Genomic DNA, 20463 nt, shown 5'->3' on the forward strand with positions numbered 1-20463 from the left:
CATTCCGTCACTGACACAACTAGCCTTGCGGACCTGTAGTTTTATATGACGTCGGGTAACGTTAAATAGAATCATTTATATTTTTAAATTAACCGTAAGCTTTAATATATATCAACGCCCGCCTTTCAAAATATTTTTATTATTTCCCCCTCGAGCATATCCGTTTTGCGAGTGTCTCTATCTATGCGTTAATAACTAACTATTCACCCCCATGGTCGCAGCATGTCGTCTATGGCGCTAATCTCTCGATAAGATGGCGAGGTAGTACATTATCGGATCGGCCCACACAATCAAGAACCAGAGGTACCCCACGCCATGACCAGCAGACGCCGCCAGATCAGCCGGACTCGACACGCGATACACTTCGAGCTTGATCACTACTGGCACCGCCACAATAAACGTTACGAAAGCTTGCGGAATGCAGAAACCCCGGATCGCAATCGACGCCTTGCGTTGGAATCGCCACTAGATACATCAACGTTTAGGGTTCAAATATATATATATACATATTGTATAGACACATATGAGATACATCAACGTTTAGGGTTCAAATATATATATAGACACATATTATATCTTTGTATACTGGTGTGTGAAATGATATAACTATATTTATATATATATATACAAATGAATAAATGAATACATGTTAATGTATACTATAAAGATGTGACTATATACAAAGTAATATATATACAAATTAATAGAAGTATACAAATTAATATACTGTCCGTTTGGGTGGAACGAATGCAAGACTAGTGACTCCCATAACTTTTGCCCTAGGAGGTATTTCCTCGATCCAAAGGTATATTTGAATTCAGGAGTTTAACGTGCAGTCCGTGAGGGGTTTTATTATCCATCAGGTTCGAAATGAAGTTTCAGCACCTAATGGAACGTACTTAATGGAAACGGAAATTTAAAATAGGTACTTCGAAGTATACTATACTTAAGTCTTAAAATAAAATAATCGTTAAAAAATGTATAGCATTACTACATGAGAAGTACCATTTATTAAAACTATTGCGAAATTCTAACTATAATAATATTCTACATTATTATAATATTACGTTTGTGTTCAAGAATCGTTGCTGGCGAACGTAGAGCAGAGTTTCTCAGTTGGACCTTCAAGATTTTGCATGCAGAATATGTGGTGGTTGGTAACGAAGAGATTGTAAAAAACAGAATCTAAATCGGCTCACTGGAAAATTTCTTTGCATTCGTCTCGCCTAAACGGACAGTATGTACACTGTTATGTGAAAATATTTGACTATATATATATATACACATATACACTTTAAATATATATAAATTAATAATGTACGTATACTGGTATGACTGGTATGAGAAACATAGAACTATATATATATATATATATATATACATCGATATATACTGGTATGTGAAAAGATATGATTCTATATATATAGATATTTAATGGATGCATACTGGTTTGTGAAACGATATTATTATTATAACGCATAGTTACCAGGGATGCAATGCACGCCAATAACACCCAAATCGGAATGAATACCACGACCCACGACACTATGTTGGACGTGTCGATGGAGACTTTGCATGCCGCCGCGATCGCAGTCACTCCAACTAGCGTTTGCCACTGGCATTGCAACGCCAGCAACACAGTCCAGACAGCCACGGGCGCCGCGACCACCAGCCAGGACCCGTAAAAGACCCCAAACTTTTTCAGAAAGAACAGCGTTTGCGCAGTCCCGACGCAGACGGCTTTGGCGAGTTGAAGGGTCAGACGCCACCCTCGGAGCTTCTCCTTGAAAGCCGCGTAGGCGTAGAAGGCGTCAAACAGGATCGTCGTGATGAGCACGTAGTCCCACGAGTACGCGTATGTAGGGCTCACGATCATCCCTTTTGAGCGGGACAAGCCGTCCACGGTCGCGGCCATGACAATGCCTAGACAAGGAACCAGGGCGTGGGATGGATGCAACATTTCCAGGAATGGGAAGGACATGGGACACCTACCCACGAACAAGGCGCCAGTGGTCACGAGACCGGGAACAAGTGACTCGAACGCAATCGTGTCATTCCATTGGTTGACGATCCATCGACTCAACACGCCGCATTCGGTCGCGTCGGCGTTCACTTCACCATCGTCCCCAAGGTCCACGTCGATGGGAGCGCGCAAGGAATCGTAGTTAGGGACAGGCTGACTGGGGGTGAGGTCCGGATGGGCCATACTGCCAGGTTCTTGTGCAAGTGCGTCTTGCGTTGGCATGGAGTCCGTCACCGTGGTGGTGTCGCTCGGTTGCAACAATTTGTGAATGATGCAAGAGACATGAATATTAGTTTTAAGAGGTTTGTCCAGCTCCACACTTACAAATGGCTGGATGTCGGAAGATACTCCTGGTGATCGAGTATATGAGGTTATCGTTTGTTATGCTATATTGGTTTCGGGAGGTATAATAGCAACACTATTTAAAGTTAAAAAAATTGTACACTAATTCGTAGTATCTCTACACCAATTCCATGTTTTGTCGAGAATTTACAGTCAAACTGCCAGTTGGGTTTTCACAGATCCAACATCAAGCAAGTCATGCCCAAGGCAACGACGGACGAGTCGTTGGAGGATGGCCATAGTAGCTCGTTGGAACCATTGCTGTCTTCGCATCATGTGAGCGGCAACGAGGACGACGCCCTCAAAGCTACTCTGCCTCGACGACGACGACGTCTGTGGACGTGGAAGCATACTGCAGCGTTCGGAGTCGGAGGCCTTGCCATCGGCCTAATCGTGTTGGCATTCAGCATTCGACCTCTTGCGCTGCGTGCGATCGAGGCAACTAAAATGGACATCCAGCGCATGCAGCTGCAGTATCCGCGCGATGACTCTGTCCAACTCACGACCCAACTGGCGGTACCCGACCACCTCGTCCATCGTCATCATTCCTCCCCAAATGTGTCTTAGATCTCGTCCGACAGCCCCTTCGGTGTGACCATGCATCCAACCAAGTTGGCGATCCGCTATGCCAACTCGATCGTGGGCCTCTTTAGCACCCCGTCCATGGACATTACTCGCGGCACGTCGGTCCACACGATCGAAAACGCGACGTTAACGGCATGTCCTCCGTCAAACCATCTTGTCAAGCATCTCACGGTGTCATGTGTGTCCAGGTCACCAACTTGACCGCGTGGGCGTTGTTCGCAGCGGCGATGGTCAACTCGACCACCATGACATGGACGCTCTCTGGCGAGATCGACATTTCTCTGCACCTCTTGTCGATTCCCATCTCCAACTTGCCATTGGCCAAGTCCATGGTGCTGCCTGGCATGCAAGGGCTGCGTTCGCTTGTTGTCGACAAGGTACACCCAATTCTTTTCTTCGCATACGTACTATTTTCCCTTCACCTAAGTACACGCTTCCCTTCCCTTAAGTACTCTTTTTCCCATAAGTTCTCAGTACATGTTGATGGTTCGTTCCTAGATGGACCTGTCGAAGTCCACCCCCAGCGACGTCCTAGCCGCCATCGACACGTGCTTGCTGAATCCGTCTGCCGCCGCGCTCACCCCCGTGGGCTCGCTCTGCTTCCATGTGTTTTACCCCCATCCATCGACACACATTCCGACTCTGGTGGGTCACTTGACATCGTCGTCCAGTGGGACGTCGCTGCCGGTCACGCGAATCGACCCGTCGCATCCAGCGTGCGCCGCGTATGCCGCCAGAGGCATGAACCGCCTTGCGTTGACCGGTCGCATTGTCTCGAGTGACCCATCGACCACCAGTGCCCTCATTTCCCAGTACTAGAATTGAGATGGGACTATCTTGAGCACTGTATGTGTATTTGTTAGGTACTTAAGTGAACGCCCGGCACAAGTTCAAGTGACTGCGTGCTGGCCCCACGCGTCGTCGATCTCGTTGTACAACGATGCTTTGCGCACATTGCGATTGAATTCCACGGTAAATATAACACGTGGTAGTTTACAGAGAGAAGAACCATCCGTTGCTGAAAGATAGATTTCATGCTCTTCGATAATATATATATATATGATGATGTTTGTTTGATATTTGTTTAGTATGGGTATGTATTGTACTTTCGAGTGAAATTTCGTGGTGTGGCGTGGTTTCTCGTTGGAATTTACTGTTAAATCGATTTGATTGGCTACTTCAGATGAGCTCAAAATTATTTGCCAATCAAAAACTTCTCAATGAAATTCAACAACCAATCAGATCGATTTGGGATCATTTTGGTCGGCGCGATTCGATTGCACCCCCTCCCCAAATTTGTATCAAATCGACAATATTCTTCGAAATATATGTTGTTTGATATTTCTATAGGATATAGACATATTGCTGTTGTTTGATATTTGTATAGGATATAGACATATTGGTCGGAATATATATTGTTTGATATTTGTATGGATATATATATATTCGTCGAGATATGTAGATATGTATATATGAATTTTGCTTGGTATTTTTATCGATATTTACGTAGTTGCCACCAAATCCCGTGCCGTTGATTCAAGACTTGACGTTTACGTCCATGCAACTCGTGCCAGTGAACGGTACAACACGATCATATTATGTCGGCAGTAACCTAATATATATATATATATATATATATATATATTATTTTTTTTTTCTGCCTGCTGCATATATAAATCTGTGTTGGGGTATACGTAGACACAGCAGTGCAAGTGCAGACGACTGTGGTGGCCACCACACAGAGTCCACTTGGAGCGCACTCGCCGCTGTCGCTTTCGGCGATGGCCATGTCAGTGGACTTGTTTAGTGGCAACGAGGTATTATTTAGAACTTCTTTTAAAAATTACATATATCGACTTCAAATATATACATATATATACGTGGATGGCCTATTATCGTGGATTTAGTCGTTGTGTATAGGAAAAAGGATTTGGGACCATGACCACGCAGTTGGTGCATGTCGACGGCGATGTGGTCGGCTTGAGCAACTTGACGCTGCGTTGCACAGCAACTTTGATTCTATCCGACAACGGCCACCCGTTTGGACAGTTTGTGCACTCGCTGGTTCATCTCCGCGAGGTATATATATATATATATATATTCGAGATTTATTTTGATATCGATTGTGGATTAGATTAAATTGTTGTTTGACATGTTTATACATGTATACAAAACCACGACACGTGCGTATATATATATATTTTAATATAAACTGATGATTTTGACTTTTAATAAAAACATGTGCTTTTAGAAGCCCATGTATGTGCGAGGGTCGTTCGACGTCGTCGCGCATGGGGCGTTGGGTACGTACAATCTACAAATAAGCACTTAATTTGGTGACTTTCCTGTATAATTCCACCCTTTTGCAGGTAATTTAACACTGAAGGCAGTGCCCGTGCACGTGTTGAGCCAAGTGGGCGGCATGGACGGATTGTCGAATGTCACGATTGTGGGATTTAACCTCCCCGGTCCCCATACAGCCCAAGGCCAGCAAGTGGAAGCCATTTCAGACGTCCGCCTTGGTGTTTAAAATGCGTTTTAAACGCGTTTGTTTTAGATTTGGAACCCGTCGGTCGTGGCCATGGACGTAGGGGACGTTCGGCTCCGGTTGTCGATTCAAAACGACAGTTTTCTAGGACGGGTGTCGACTGGCATTGCGTTGACACCCGAGTCAATAACGCGGGTGCAGTTGAATGGTAGGTTGGTTGAACATGTATTTGTGGTGTATATTCTTGTTTGAAATATATTTGTGTTTTTTATATTTGTTTCAAACGTGCGGTGCTTGAAATCCAAACACAAATGTGTGTGTGTGGTTTATCTTTGTGCTAAAAAATAATTTTTTTTATAAAATATAATCAACATGTGTGTGTTTTCTATGAGTGTTTCAAACGTATGGTGTTTGAAATCCAGGCCAGTTGAAGCCCCAAGTGGACGCCCAAGGAGACGTGGGTCCGGACGTGAATGTGTTTTTTTCGCGTTTTATATCCAACCAGCCATCGCCGCTCTCGATTGAGATTGAAACCGTTCGCTCGTCGATTCCGTGGCTCCAACAAGGTTTGGAGCACATGCACCTACAGACGACGTTCCCGGGGGTACCCGTCGACTTGGTGTCTTCTGTGAACATGCCGACGATGCATATTCATTTCCGTGCGTCGAGTATGCACATGCAGGCGGCGATGTACGCTGGCGTGTCGATGCCGCCGGCGCTGGCGCATCTGCCCATCAACATTACGCACCTGACGCTGTCGAGTGCGCTCATGTGGAATGACGTCGACCGGTTGAGTCAGCTGCGGATTCCAATGCAGTCGGTTACGTACACTGCGTTCCCAGTACCTGGACAAGGCCAAGTGGAGTTTGAGTCGGAGATTCTATTGGAGAACGTCGACATGTAAGAATATTCTGGCCATTTGCAGATAGATGGTGGATGTGTGGGATGATCCAATAAATATTTTTATTTATTTTTTATACTAGGTATATATATATAGAGTTTCGGTTGAGGATTCTGTGAAACTAGTTTATATATATATGTTTTTTTAAAATATAATATTGGATAGACCTGCCATGGCTCAGTTTGTACGATCGCTCATGTTTGCCTCGGGGACTGTACCGTTAACAATCCAAAGCCACCGCCACGGCCTCGGACAGGTAGGTGCAAAGAAAGCATGCAAAGAAAGCCATCATGTCTTGATATATATATATATATATTAATGCAAAAATCATAAGATCGAGTGTTGTTAAGCGCATGATGTATGGTTTGGTGTTGCGTATTTATAGCGTCCTTTTACCCTGATTCGCGAAATCTATCGATCGATTCTTTGTACTGGCTTTTGTAAAGATCGTCCAATATCACACTAATTTCAGTCACACACTAATTCCATGTGGAATAGGTTGAAGTGTATATTTGATTGGCCACTTGATGATTGTTCTGGGCTTTTGATTGGTCGTCTATTGATTGCCTGCCGATTGGGTGAATCGACGAAATTCTATATTGACGATCACATGACGTTGATGCATAGGATGGCGTGTCGCCCGTGGTGGAGACGCCCATGGGTCGCCTGCAGCTGACTCATTTGCCTGTGCATGCGACGCTGCAACTGACGGGCATGCAGGGCTTTCGACTGCGCGGGGTTAATATTACCGCAGTGGACATTGTGTCTGGTAATAATATTGTGCAAGTTGGACTCAATTGGGACGGACTTGTATATTGATATTTTGCCACATTCTATCCAGATTGAATGTAATATACTGGATTGATTGCAATCACACTAATTGAAGGCACACACGACTGAAGTAAACTCATTCATGGATGGGGTTGGAATGCCTGTGGTGTGGTGGTTGGAATGATTGAAGTGGGGGTGGTTGGAATGATATTGAGGTGGGAGTTGGAATGATTGAAGTGGTGGTGGGTGGAATGATTGAATGATTGAATTGGTGGGGGTTGGAATGACTGAGGTGGTGGTGGGTGGAATGATTGAATGATTGCAGTGGTGGGGGTTGGAATGATTGAATGATTGAAGTGGTGGGGGTTGGAGTGATTGAATGATTGAGGTGGGAGTTGGAATGATTGAAGTGGTGGTGGGTGGAATGATTGAATGATTGAATTGGTGGGGGTTGGAATGACTGAGGTGGTGGTGGGTGGAATGATTGAATGATTGCAGTGGTGGGGGTTGGAATGATTGAATGATTGAAGTGGTGGGGGTTGGAGTGATTGAATGATTGAGGTGGGAGTTGGAATGATTGAAGTGGTGGTGGGTGGAATGATTGAATGATTGAAGTGGGTGGTTGGAATGATTGAAGTGGTGGTGGGTGGAATGTAGGCACGAGTGACACGCTGGTGCTGGCTATGGCGCTGCGCATGTCCAATCCTTCCCAAGTGACCGCTGAATTGGACTCTCTCTCAGTGCAAGTGTGGCTCCAAGGAACGCTCCTGGGCGTGGCGCGCATGATCAACGTCACACTGGCCTGCTGCAATGCCACGAGCCCATTGGCCGGTTTGTTTTCATTCCGCCCTACAAACATCACCCTCGGGCGCGCGTTTTTGTCCCAGTTTGTGTCGGGAACCACGTCCCAAGAGGTACTACCACGGCGATTCAAAATGGATGTTAACACCATGTTTGATTATCCTTCAATCATGATAGTATTGAAATCCATGTGGATAAACATAATCGTGTGATAACTTTACATATCGATGTTCATATTTCAGAGGCTTTATCCCTCGTAACCAGGGTATGGGAAAAATAATATATATATAGAAATGGACCAGAGTATAACCATTTCAATACTAGTATTATATTGCATGGGTTGGCGAATTACAAAATTAAGGGCTTGCTTCTCAATTCAATATTCAATTGTATACGTGTCAAGTTATTTAAAATGTACAATGGTATTTCGATGCAAAATAAGATATACTAATATGGTTTGCCCCAGTCAGTATATTTTTATTGGATCTCGACAATCAAGTGTATTGCAATATTTGTCCAGCACTTTGAAAAATCATTATCTTTTCTGTATTTCAGTATATTATCGCCAAAATATATGGTTTTTCCCATATACACGTTATGTAGGTGCATATTCAAGGCACAATCGACAGCAGTCCAAATCCGTACTTAAAAGCGGCACTGCCCCATTTGCAATTCAATTCGTCGGTGGCGTCGCTCGCGCAGCTGTTTCCCTCCATGCCGACGCTGGTTTCCCTCTCCAAGATGTACAAGCCATCGGTATGGCACTGGTTTTCCATCGCCACGGCGCTCAAGGTGCGCAACCCGTTTGGCCATGCGATTAACGTGACGGCGACCAATTTGCGGCTCTATCCGTGCGCGGCTCAACATAAGGAGCCATCGGGTTGGTCCCGTATTGTGATTGTTTGAGAGCGACTTCACAATTGTAGGTCGATTGGTATGCGCCAAATATTACACGGTGCCGCTTGCCCGATTCCATCCAAAGGAGTTTGAACCGATGGTCATTCCTGCGAAAACATCCCCCGACGGATGCTTTACCTGCTGCCAAGGACCGAAATGTCAAGACAGCATGCCATTGGTACGACATGAATGACCATGTTTATGTGGACGGGAACAGGTGATGATGATATATCGTGGTAGTGTGTGGGTGCGACGGCGGGCAAGTGCATGCAGGCCAACGTGGACGTGTCTCTGTGGAGCGTCGAGATGATCAAGACGCTGTACGCGACGATGACGACCGGGCTGTTGATGCACGTGGAAGGCACCCTTACTGCAATGATCGATGCGTATCCGATGGAACTAGCGTATGTCCAAGATGGGTTGCTCGTGGAAATGGCATAAGAACGAACAAGGGATATGATTACACCTATGTAGTCGATTGGAAGTATATACTAAGGGAACACACGCGTTCACGAGTGGACTGCCGTACTGTGCACATGGGATTGTTTGGTTGGGGTGGTGTATGGGGTCGATGTAGCGGACGCCTCACCGTCAACATCGTCGTCCACGGCAGCAGAGGATGTCTCGAGCTTAACGTTGTCGATCATGTCAAAGTACTATATGATGGCAAGCGTGAGGCATGTACGAGGAAAGGGAGGAATTGTACCTTTGCAGCTTGCTGCAGCTTGGCGAGGTTGGCGGCCTGCATGTCCTTCTGCTTCTGCACCTTTCGGCGCTTGTACGGACTGAACATGAGGTCTTCCAGGGGCATCTGCAGCTCCGTCTCGGATGGAGGCTGGATACTGCTTCGTCGTCGACGCTGCGCTCCCTTGAACGTTGCGACCATGTTGCCAAATTTGAAAATCACTTTTCCCGCCAATCAACCGGATATCGAGCACGTTATCCGGATCAATCACCTCCCTCAAAAACATGCCGAACGTCCGGATACGTACCGGACGCTAAAGCAATACGTATAACGTTACTGTAAGCCCCGATTGAAGTTACAACAACGCTAAACCGAAATTCTGCATTTCAGCAAAATAAAATAAGCCTTGTTCTATTTCAGTCGAGTAACGCCACCAGGCAAACTTACGCACAGCATCCACCAACCAATTCATCTCGATGCATACGTATCGGAGACTACCGTATTTCCCGCACATCTGTAACCATGCAAATGTTTTAGAAATAGTTACAACTAGTAATACATGCAATGCAAGTCAATGTTGTTGAATTATTATGATCTATTGTACTCTTCAACATGTTCCATTATCACTGCCTTGACAATACCATGGTATCTATCTGAGCGATTACGCTTAGACACGCTTAATGCGTCTATGTAGTCTTCCACAACAACGGCCAGCTTGTTAGCGAACTTGGTTTTGCAGGTAAGCAGTCGTCGGGGGAGGAAACCAATGTGGCAAACCTGCTCCACTCCAACAATTTTGTACACCTTGATTGCTTCTTGGAGTTGGTCACTGTGCCCCCGCACCACCTCACAATGAAACACAACCACGTCGTCGACTGACAAGCTATTGCCGCAGACGTACAGCTTCGACTTCCCTCACCATTTGCGCAGCCAAAAATGTCCACGGACTTCAAATCAATCCACTTTCAGGTGTTGAATTCTGCAGCACTACGTCTTGACTGGTTGAATATTACCCAATCATTGATTATTTATTGGTTACAGCTTTATGGGAACACCCAATTTGCTTCGTTCACACTGGCTATATATTTGTCTTGAGTTTAGCATTGATCATTCAACGTGGTTACAGTTCTTCAGGACGAAATGGTGGTTACAGTTGCGCGGGAAATACGGTAGTATGCACTAACAGTTAAAGCGAGTTCCCCGATACGTCGACACCTTTATACCCCGACAAAATATGGCGCACGTACAGTAACGTAGAAACTTCCAACATTTCACAAAAATGTCTGGCTGCAATTTCATATGCATTTCTCAAATTTGAAGTAAAACGTAGTTTTGACAGATCTTGTCGTGTTGAAGAGTTGGATGTTATGTCTAAAATCAAATTTGGCGAAGAATTGGTCGAGTAATAGAGTTTAAACGAAGTCGTATTTTGCAAAGAGCCAATATAGATCAAGTAGATTTTGGCCACGAAGGTTGCCTAGATGTTAGTAAAAGACACTTGTATCCGAACATCATATCCGTACGCACATTCACTTTAACGTATCTTGGTTTAGAAATAAAATACACAAAATTATGGTTTAACGTGGTCATATTTTAGGTTTAACCTACAATATCGAAACGTTTTACAGTAAAACATCCTACATCTGAATTGGCCAATTGGAAGGTTATACTAGTACTGTAGTTGATTTGCACCATTTGAAATGCGCAACATCCAATCAAATCGCTCCCCAAATCATTCCATTCCAAAATTAAAAAAATGGGTGTGTATGGCTTCATTTCATCACATTTTCGACCACTCATCACCGCGCCAAACTACTACTAGTATTTGAAATTATCGCATCAGAAGCCAATTACTGATTCTACGCTCTCTGAGGTTGTACGTACAGTGCGCGTCATCTAAGAGCATCTCCATCCACATCTCTAAATTTGATCCCTCTACAATCCACGACGTGTGTTTTGCGTGTGATTTGGTAGGTATAAATAACCCGCTTGAACAACTGTGTAAAACTGACCTTTATAACCAGACCTCAAATCGATGGGTATTTTCGACGAATTTGAGGGACCGTCCCTCTCCTGGTTATTTCTGATATTTCTGGATACAAATGCTTAGTATACAGACTACGAGGGAATTTAAGGCTCATCGAAGTTCTGTGTGTATCGCAAATTTCACTATATGATTGGATAGCGTAGTTCGAGATTCGAAACATATTATAAAGATTCACCAATAGAAATTTAATTATTTCTTGATTTGCTGCTGATTGGCTAAAAAAAGTGTGTGACACTCAAAACTTCGATGAGTCTTAAATTCCCTCGTTGTCTAAAGATAAATGCCTTCAAATTTGGGCAAAACTTTTAACGACAGTGTGTTTTGCCCGAAATATAACCAGACCTCCCAAAACCGCGGTGGACATGCTCTAAAGTATATAAAAAACAAGAGGTCACAAAACCGCTCCATACAAACCTTCAAATGTCAAATTTTGATTGAAATAACTCTTTAAGTCGATGGTTTACTGTTAGGGAAGAAATTTTGGTTAATCCCATTTTGCGAGATACTGGAATATTATTTTTGAAATGTTCCCAGACGCACACTTAGGTTGCGACTGGTAAAGCTTAAACACCTTATGATTTTCCGAATTAAACCTTTTGTAAGAATTACTACGTAGTACTACATAGTACAGGTGATGACGCACTGTACCGTGTACAGTAGTTTAGGTCGGTGATATTTGTATTTCACAACTGGTCGACAGACGAGATGAGAAATACGAAAGTCCTTTGCGTCATACAAAACGCTAATGTAACATGGTAGCCGAAAACATCACAAAATCATATTATGTTCTAAAACAAATCAATAGTTGCGGTATAACATATTTAGAGTTAAAATATACACCCGATCTTTACAAACTCATATTCATATAAAACAAACAATTTTATTCTTCTTGCGTGTCAATATCGTCCAATGTGTGGATTGTGTCATCCACCGCACAACCAGTAATGAGCTGCGCCAACATTTCCTCATCTACTTCTACTGACTCAACACCACTAACATCAGCTACTGGTTGAATCAATCTGTACACTTTCCAAAGCCATTGAGGATAATAGACTGGGACAAATCGTCCCAAACTTGCGTGATTCATTGCACGATGGTCGCTCGCGTTGGCGCCACCAACTTGAACGTAGACTGTTGTTCATGTTCATTCTCACTTGACGCCGAATCAATTTGATCCAGTACTTTCTTAGTCTCGCCTTCATTGGTAGGATCCACGCAACATCGACATGCTGACATATCCAGGTGAAGCGTGGCAGCACCTACTCAGCACAACGTTCAGGTCTTCAGCACATGAAACGACCTCAACAGTGAAATGGGTGGAAAAGTCGTCCCACATGAACTTTGCAGGACGGTCCATTCTGTCTGCAAAGTGAAACTTGAGAAAATCCACTGAAATGGAGGAATTCTACCACGCAGTGGGGTTGCAAAAGACGTGGCACAGGGAATATTGTTGAAGAGGCTTAACTTGTTTCCACACGGTCTTGCCAAAGGCTTGTCGCTCCTCACATTCTCTTGTACCACATCCTTGATCTTCGAGGCGCCCGTCTTTAGCACGATGAACAGTGGATACTTCTTGCCCGTACAGTCTGCTACGAGCATTGCAGTTGCCCGGCCTTTGGTCTTCCAACCACACTTGATCCACTCTGTGTTCTCACCGCGGGCATGTATGGTCTTGGCTGGCAAGTACTCATAGTTTACCCCAGTCTGGTCGGCGTTGTACACCATGTCGATGCATTCGCGCTCCATAATCGATTGTAAACGCGCTGAAAACGCTGCCAGGGCTGCCTCACCGTCGCCTTGAGTGTCCTGACCTGTTCTGGTTCGAGCGCGTAGAGCGAGACCAAATCATTCTTGAAACTATGCATCCAATGCCAGCTTGTGGAACATGTCTTCGTCGATGCCGAGGTCGATTGCCATTTGAAGCGTCTGTGGTGTCACCGCTACACCATCCTTGCGCATGTTCGTAACCCAATGTGCGAGCTGTCCTTCGGCCTCACGGGACAATATTGTTGACACTCCAATGTCTCGAGCACACTTGTGGGCTCTATTTTCGTTTAACCCCCACGGTGACGCTGTATAGGCCTATATAGCTGTTTAAAACAACTTTACGTGGGCCGATTGCAAATAGTGTGTACACTAGTACGCTGTATCTGTATAGTATATATATATCTATATAGGACCTATATATTACTGTATATACGTGCTCTATACTTCGTCGTACCTATATCGTTCTATACTGTATAACCTATATAGTATCCTATACAACCTATATAGTATCATATATAACATATATAGCAAATCGTATACAACCTCTATAGTATCCTATATAAGCTATACAGGACACTATTTAGGAGATATAGTATCCTATATATCATACTACTCTGGTCCACAATGATCGTTACAGTGTCGTTTTATTGGCGGAATTTTTCTAAAATGCCTCAGATAGCACTTCTGATTGGTTCTTTAAAAAGCACAAGGTCTCGGCTTTGATTGGACGCATTGTGAGTGCAATAACTCATTATGGGTTATGAGGCGGGGAAAATGCCAACGAGTGCTTGAGGCATCAAATTCTTGCGCCAGATAGTCGTAACTCAATTTGACACCCAGTCGACTGCACCTTCTGTTACTACAGTGTTGATCTATGCCATCGCCCACGACCACACACTCAGCATCAAACCTGGGCTAAGCAAGTCACCTACGAAATCTCTCCGAGGATGAGCGCCGCGGTGCTTACGAGATACTTCTCGCACGCCTGCACCACGACCAGCTACCATATAGTGCAGTATCTGATGTGGCTCGGCACTTTCAGTGCCACAGGGTTACCCAATCGCGACCCTGGACAAGTGGACGCCTCTCTCTACTCCACGGCGCTCCGATGGTGGACATCGCTGCCAAAGTTCGAGGTAAGACCTCTATAAAATTATACATGGATGTAAACCATGAATTTCGAGAAGTATGCATTTTTAAGGGATTACTGTTGTAGGCAACTCTGGGTCGAAACCTCGGCGATCCGCCGAAGTAATTGAAGCGACGATTAAGGCCGTGCCCCTAGAAGATCGCAAAACATTGCGCTCCCTCGCCGCACACAGTGGCATACCCAAGCCGACCATCATGCATCACATGGCAGCGACCAAGAAGCTCATGGCGCGATCAAGCCATGTCAAACCATTCTTGACGGACGCCAATAAGACCGAGCGCCTGCGCTTTGCGAAGAATTTTCTCTTGCCTGGGTCAAAAGGGATACACTTCTTTGACAATATGTACAATCAGGTACATATCGATGAGAAGGGTTCTTTTTTACTCAGGTTAAGAGAAAATTCACGTATACGAAGATGAAATACTGGCCCATCGCGCCGCCAAATCCAATCGATTTATCACAAAAGTGATGTTTTTGGCCGCTGTTGCACGCCGCCCCCGGTACTATCCCCACCTACGACTATCCCCACCTACGACAAAACTTCGATGGCAAGCTGGGCATTTGGCCGTTTGTCCAACGCGTGCCAGCAGCTAGAAATAGTAAAAATCGCCCAAAAGGGACTCTTGTTGTCACGCCCCAAATTCTCGACTCACAGGTCTATTTCGACTGTGTTGTGAACAATGTGGTGCCTGCAATTGTGGCGAAGTTCCCCCAAGGTTGCCTGCAATTGTGGCGAAGTTCCCCCAAGGTTGCCTGCATCCAGGTGTGCATATTCAGCACGATAATGCTGGCCCCCACCGGCGATTAAAAACCCATCTTTTGCGGTCCAACGGTGTTAACTGTATCAGCATGTCCAACCAGCCTCCGAATCGCCCAGACTTCAACGTCCTAGATTTAGGGTTTTTTAATGCTATTCAAAGCCTGTAGTCCAGAAGAGAACTCGTACAATCGAGGAACTCATTGTGCAGTTGAATGTGCATTTTTTGAGATGCCTGTCAAAACTCTAGTGAAGACATTTGACACGCTACAAAAGGTTATGGAAACATCTATGGAGGTGCTCGGGGACAATAACTATAAGCTTCCGCATCTCAAAAAGGATTATACGATTCAAAACCTGTCGACTTTCAATGTTCATTGTGCTGAGTCAACGTTCATGCTCACTTGAATTCGCAAGTCTAAGTACCTTAAATAAAATATGTACAATCAATTTAATTTCAATCGTTGTTTATGCATTGTCGAGGTTCAATACAAAAGCCAAGTTACTTTTGGCTGTAGAGTATACTTTAATCATGTCAAAACACCGTAACGATCATTGTGGACCAGAGTAGTATATAGTACTTTGCAGACCAAAACACCTTGGCTATTAATTCCATCGCGTAGTACACGCTACCTGCACGTACTATGCGATGGAACAAGAAGACGGCGTAGTTTTCTACGATGTGGCACCATACGTACATCGCTGTACGGTAGAACACCGGCGCATGACCTCTCTGTGTGACATTTATAATATCAAAAGTTGTTCATGGTGACCAGTGAATTTTGCAATTTGGTCCCGAGAATAGAGAATAGCAGATATAACTTCGATTTGCACTTTTCAAATGTGCAAAAGCGAGGGAGTTGCATAAATCACCTCCCTATACTTACATTCTGTAACGAAACGTGATCCTAAATCACGGTACGGATTATCTAAAGCACTGGGGTTGACGTAACAAACACCCAGTTTTATGGTGTGAATAGCCAAAACGAGTGAAAAGCATAATATATATCGTTTACGCTACTCACTATAGACGATATATAGCCGGTATAGTCTATATAGCCTATATAACCTATTTAGTGAGGTCATTCGACTATTCAAGCCCGTTGCGTTGCTGCATGGAGACGAGATGATGTTGTTCGACACAGAACATTTCCAAGTCAAATACACTTAATTACTTCTAAGTTTTTTTAGCTGCTGGTCCTTTCTTCGAGGATGGACGCGTGCTCCGGCGGCTTGCTGGAATGTCCGCTGGCTCTACAATGGTTTCTGTAGACGGCTCATTCAGAGTAGAAATTAGAGTTTCCAGCTCTCGAATATCCTCGCCAAGGCGACAGGCTACACGAAGAAGAATCAGAAACGAGGCCTGTACAACACAGTTGTGTTCCACAAGCACTTGGAGTCGGCCAATGTCCTCATCAAGTGGGACATCGGAAGGACGAGGAGGTTCTGGGGCCACAACGGGACCGAGCGGTGGCGCATCAATTTTCAGGCCATAAAGGGTACGGACATGGTGCAGCCATTCCAAGCCATGTACCGTTTGTAAATGGGCCTTGAATCGTCGTTCGAGTGGCGGAACGACTTGTCACAAGCGAGATCGTCCGTGATGTTGCATGTCCATTTCCGCATGTAGTTCGAGCGCTGGGAGAGAGCAGCCATTTTAGTCTTGTTGGCTGTGTTCGATCTGTACATCCGGAAAATTTATCCGGAATTACATTGTAACCAATGATTCAAACCTACACACTATTTGCAATCAGCCCACGTAAAGTTGTTTTACAGTTAACAGTAAACAGCTATATAGGCATATATAGCGTCACTGGGGGGTTAAACCGAATAGAGCCCACTTGTGTTGGCCGGTCCGAGGGTTGGCGGCCTTGCAGCCGATTAAGTCGCCTTGCTGCAGCTGGTTGTACACTTCTTCCGGGCAGAATCTCGGGATGAGCCATGCAGGCGGTGGAAATGAACGTCGAGGGTCCTTGCTATGCCATTGGTGTAGAAGCATTTGATCACCACTTGCTTCTTCTTGTACGTGACATGGACGTTCTTGACCATTTTGACGCGCTTCTTGGACCCATCAGACAGACACACAGTGCTGGGCGGTCTCTGGGCTTCCGTCTTGGCTGTACCTCCTCTGTCTCCTCCATTGAAAATGAAAATGAACGCTGTCAGCCACAGCTCGAAGACAACCATGACCTCACACGTGTTCCCGCGCATTTTGATGTCCAAAAACTAATATATTATACTATTGGAAAAGGTATATACCTTAATAGAGGGTATTTTCTCGCAAAGTGAAAATTCTGGAAATTCATATTTCACAAGAGGCGAGAATATTTTCTTTTGAAGGAGTCGCAATGGACTTATCCGTCGAAATAGTCCTGTATAAGCCATGAGGCATAAATATCAGGTAGGGGCCATAAGGCAGGAGTGCCAAAGGCATAGATAATGAGTTGGTGCCATAAGACAGAAGTGCCAAAAGGCATTGTCCAACTAAAAGATGCGATCACCGAGAAGTCGCCAACCTTGTAGATACGCAGAGCGTTGCAGAACCTGCGAAACGTAGGTTCCGGGTGGGCCTTTATCAAAAACAAAATCCGCAAGTTGTTCTTTGGTGGGACAATAATGGAGAATACACTTCTTGTTTTCAACGAGATCCCGAACAAACATGAAACGCACATCAATGTGCTTGGAGCGATGATGCTCAGCATTTTGGGCGATGCTGATTAACAGACGTAGGCACACAACACACAGAGATGTAGTTGTAGTGGCTCAAAGGAAGGTGTTTCAGAAGTGAGCTTAGCTCTAGAACCTCCATGATTAGCATCGCCAAGGACATGCATACATGTAAGTAGTGCAACCTTAGCTGAACTGATTGAAGTTTGTCATACCTCTCAATGTAACCTTCAAGTAGTGTGTGTAGGATCAAAACAAGGTAACTATTGACCCTCGACACACAGAAGTAGTCGAGGGATGTGAAGCCTGGAGCTCTATATATAGCTTTATCGATGTAACTTCAATCCTTGTCTGCCTATGGCTAACACTGATGGCGGATTGGTTGTCCTCATGGACTGAAATCGTTTGATCACTAGTGTGACGTAGTTCAGCAGCGAGTTGCTGAATGTATAAACATTCTTGAATGCAAAGGGCAAGAGCCACAAACTCGGCCGCGGTGGTGGACAGAGTCACAATGCCTTGCTTCTTGGACAACCAAGAGATGAGGTTGTTAAATAACAAGATCAGAAATCCACTAATACATCGACGAGTGTAAGGACACATGGCGTAGTTGACGTCCACATAGGCGGACAGAAATGGCTTGGAGACATAGTCTCGGCCACCGAGCATAAGCTGGTGCCTCTGAGGTAGCGTAGAACGCGCTTGGCAGCACGCCAATGGGCAAGTCCCGGGTTGTGTAGAAACTGCGAAAGTTGTTGAAGGGCATAAGCCAAGTCAGGGCGAGAGCCCATGGCTAAGTACATAGTACTGCCGACGATTTACCGATACGGTTTTGTTGCATAAAAGCAATGTCCTCAGGTGAAATAGCACACTGAGCCTTGGATAAGGGGGTAGTGCACTCAAAAGGAGTGGCGACGGGCTTTGACCTAGACATGTCGAAGCGATCAAGTACTGTAGAACAGTAACGAGATTGGTGGATGAACAGAGTTCGATCGGGACGATTGCGGGAGATTTCCCAGCCGAGAATATCTCGAACTGGACCTAAGTCCTTCATGCGAGAGCGATGCTTTGAGATCCGAGGCAATAGCCTTGTTCGGAGTAATGATCAAGAGATCGTCGACGTAGAGACTAACAATGGTAAAGCCATCGTCGCTGGCTTTTAGAAAGTGCAGCGGCCTTTGTGTAGGGTAAAACCAAGGGAAACCATAAAGGTGACGAAGGTCCAATACCATAGGTGTGGAGCTTGTTTGAGGCCATAAAGGCTCTTTTGGAGGAGACAGACAAAGTCACGTCGAGAGAGAGCAACGCAGTCAATTTTGCCATTGAGAAAGGCGGTTTTGATCCATTTGCTCGCATTCCAAATCATGGATGGCCACTAAGGCAAAGAGAAAGCGAAGAACTTCGAGTCGTACAACAGGAGCAAAAATGTCCGTGTAGTCGATGTATTTTTGCTGCATGAACCCTTTGACGACAAGTCGGGCTTTGTATGTGCCATCGACGTAGCGACACGGTAGAACCGTTTCGTCGTGACGACGTTTGACCAGCACATACGTGCGATTGGAGAGTAAAGACTTGTATTCCGATTTGGGGGCTAGAAGCCATTGAGCATGGGCATGGCGCGACATGGCATCACGCCAGTCTTTGGGGTCGCTGTTGTCGGCGCGGTCGGCGAGTAGAGCGTAGATGAACAATGGTCCCATAGGGGCTGAGGGTGGAACATAGTTCAATGGTTGTGAGGAAGGCGACGGCAAAGCTGAAAGTGCATACTGCGGTTCGTTGCTATAGGCGACGAGGGACCCCATAGGAGTTGTGTCCGTAATGAGACTAATTGATGAATGACCAATAAAGTCGAGCGACGTGGGTGGTGTTGATTGTCGGGTCGACGAGGCCAGTGATGAAAGGTGGGCCGAAAAGGCAGATGGAATACGACCATAAAGTCGGCGTAGAGGAATGGCAGTTGGGTCATATACCGGGCTTGTCAGCGGAAAGGTGGAGAACTCATCGAAAAGGCGGTCAGGTAGTGTGAGTCGACGTGGGTTGGGTTGAGAGAGTGGGCGGTGATGGAGCCACAGGCTTGTCGTAAATGAAGGCACTAGGCCGGTTCTCAATAAGAGAGTGTAGTGAGGGCAATGGGGCATAGGGTTTCAAGGATGGAAGGAAAGTAGGACCCGAAGCAAGCCGTCTGCGATATGCAGCGGCAGCTTCAACAGAGTTGACCGCGGGAAATTCGGACTCCCAGAAGGTAACGTCACGAGAGTAGATGAGTGCATGAGAATGCAAGTTCAAAAGGGTATAACCTTTGTGGTCGTGTGGGAGACCCACAAACATTGCCTTAACGGCACGGGGATCGAGCTTGGAAAATTGCGCGGCACATTGAACGTGCACAAACGCTGTGTAACTAAAGGTTTCGATGTGACCAAACGAGGGGTGTCGATTGAATACAACGTGGTAGGTGATATACCCTTGTTTGAGGACGACGGAGAGATGTTAATTAGCCATGAGGCATAGTCGAGGGCAAGAGCCCATAGGAAGTAGGGCAGAGCCCCTTCGATGAGCATTTGATGAGGCGAGTAAGCGTCACC

At 45.3% G+C, this 20463-nt stretch overlaps 6 protein-coding genes across 8 annotated transcripts; 2 read left to right on the top strand and 4 right to left on the bottom strand.

Moving 5' to 3' along the window:
• Positions 1–118: 118 nt before the first annotated feature.
• H257_05582 lies at positions 119–2277 on the bottom strand. 2 transcript variants are annotated; one of them, XM_009830500.1, is made up of 3 exons: positions 1993–2277; positions 1487–1923; positions 119–465 (listed from the first exon to the last, which is right to left on the bottom strand). In XM_009830500.1, exons 1-3 carry the CDS (start codon positions 2243–2245, stop codon positions 238–240), a joined length of 918 nt encoding a protein of 305 aa, XP_009828802.1. In that variant the 5' UTR covers positions 2246–2277; the 3' UTR covers positions 119–237. The 2 variants fall into 2 exon arrangements, with proteins under 2 accessions (XP_009828802.1, XP_009828803.1); XM_009830501.1 differs by lacking the exon at positions 119–465 and adding an exon at positions 1015–1226.
• A 251-nt stretch (positions 2278–2528) lies between these two features.
• Positions 2529–9390, top strand: H257_05583. Of its 2 annotated transcripts, XM_009830502.1 has the most exons (18): positions 2530–2881; positions 2933–3082; positions 3139–3327; positions 3449–3762; positions 3814–3922; positions 4461–4530; positions 4649–4767; positions 4871–5029; positions 5202–5253; positions 5320–5462; positions 5508–5646; positions 5861–6338; positions 6505–6595; positions 6967–7108; positions 7768–8024; positions 8515–8791; positions 8838–8986; positions 9049–9390. In XM_009830502.1, exons 1-18 carry the CDS (start codon positions 2564–2566, stop codon positions 9247–9249), a joined length of 3357 nt encoding a protein of 1118 aa, XP_009828804.1. In that variant the 5' UTR covers positions 2530–2563; the 3' UTR covers positions 9250–9390. The 2 variants fall into 2 exon arrangements, with proteins under 2 accessions (XP_009828805.1, XP_009828804.1); XM_009830503.1 differs by having other exon boundaries at positions 2529–2881; positions 8515–8986.
• On the bottom strand, positions 9242–9695 carry H257_05584 (hypothetical protein; the record flags this gene model as incomplete). Its single annotated transcript, XM_009830504.1, has 2 exons — positions 9242–9464; positions 9515–9695. Coding segments are annotated over 2 exons (328 nt in total), but the record flags the coding sequence as incomplete, so codon positions are not given.
• A 3031-nt stretch (positions 9696–12726) lies between these two features.
• H257_05585 (hypothetical protein) lies at positions 12727–13499 on the bottom strand (the record flags this gene model as incomplete). The annotated part of the gene is made up of 4 exons (XM_009830505.1): positions 12727–12736; positions 12800–12945; positions 13059–13356; positions 13426–13499. The coding sequence occupies 4 exons, from the start codon at positions 13497–13499 to the stop codon at positions 12727–12729; spliced, it is 528 nt and encodes a 175-aa protein (XP_009828807.1).
• A 916-nt stretch (positions 13500–14415) lies between these two features.
• H257_05586 (hypothetical protein) lies at positions 14416–16757 on the top strand (the record flags this gene model as incomplete). The annotated part of the gene is made up of 3 exons (XM_009830506.1): positions 14416–14443; positions 14524–14810; positions 16512–16757. The coding sequence occupies 3 exons, from the start codon at positions 14416–14418 to the stop codon at positions 16755–16757; spliced, it is 561 nt and encodes a 186-aa protein (XP_009828808.1).
• A 338-nt stretch (positions 16758–17095) lies between these two features.
• Positions 17096–18550, bottom strand: H257_05587 (hypothetical protein; the record flags this gene model as incomplete). Its single annotated transcript, XM_009830507.1, has 2 exons — positions 17096–17440; positions 18248–18550. 2 exons carry the CDS (start codon positions 18548–18550, stop codon positions 17096–17098), a joined length of 648 nt encoding a protein of 215 aa, XP_009828809.1.
• Between the last annotated feature and the right edge of the window lie 1913 nt (positions 18551–20463).

The sequence above is a fragment of the Aphanomyces astaci genome (genome assembly GCF_000520075.1).
Source record: "Aphanomyces astaci strain APO3 unplaced genomic scaffold supercont1.10, whole genome shotgun sequence".
In the NCBI taxonomy this organism is placed as follows: domain Eukaryota; phylum Oomycota; class Saprolegniomycetes; order Saprolegniales; family Verrucalvaceae; genus Aphanomyces; species Aphanomyces astaci.

Coding starts and splice junctions, on each gene's coding strand:
- H257_05582 (XM_009830500.1), bottom strand. CDS start 2,245: ATGCCAACGCAAGACGCACTTGCACAAGAACCTGGCAGTATGGCCCAT. Junction 1,924..1,992: donor CACTGGCGCCTTGTTCGTGG/GTAGGTGTCCCA, acceptor TTCCTTGTCTAG/GCATTGTCATGGCCGCGACC. Junction 466..1,486: donor TGGCGTGCATTGCATCCCTG/GTAACTATGCGT, acceptor TGATGTATCTAG/TGGCGATTCCAACGCAAGGC.
- H257_05583 (XM_009830502.1), top strand. CDS start 2,564: ATGCCCAAGGCAACGACGGACGAGTCGTTGGAGGATGGCCATAGTAGC. Junction 6,596..6,966: donor ACCGCCACGGCCTCGGACAG/GTAGGTGCAAAG, acceptor GTTGATGCATAG/GATGGCGTGTCGCCCGTGGT. Junction 8,025..8,514: donor CGGGAACCACGTCCCAAGAG/GTACTACCACGG, acceptor CACGTTATGTAG/GTGCATATTCAAGGCACAAT.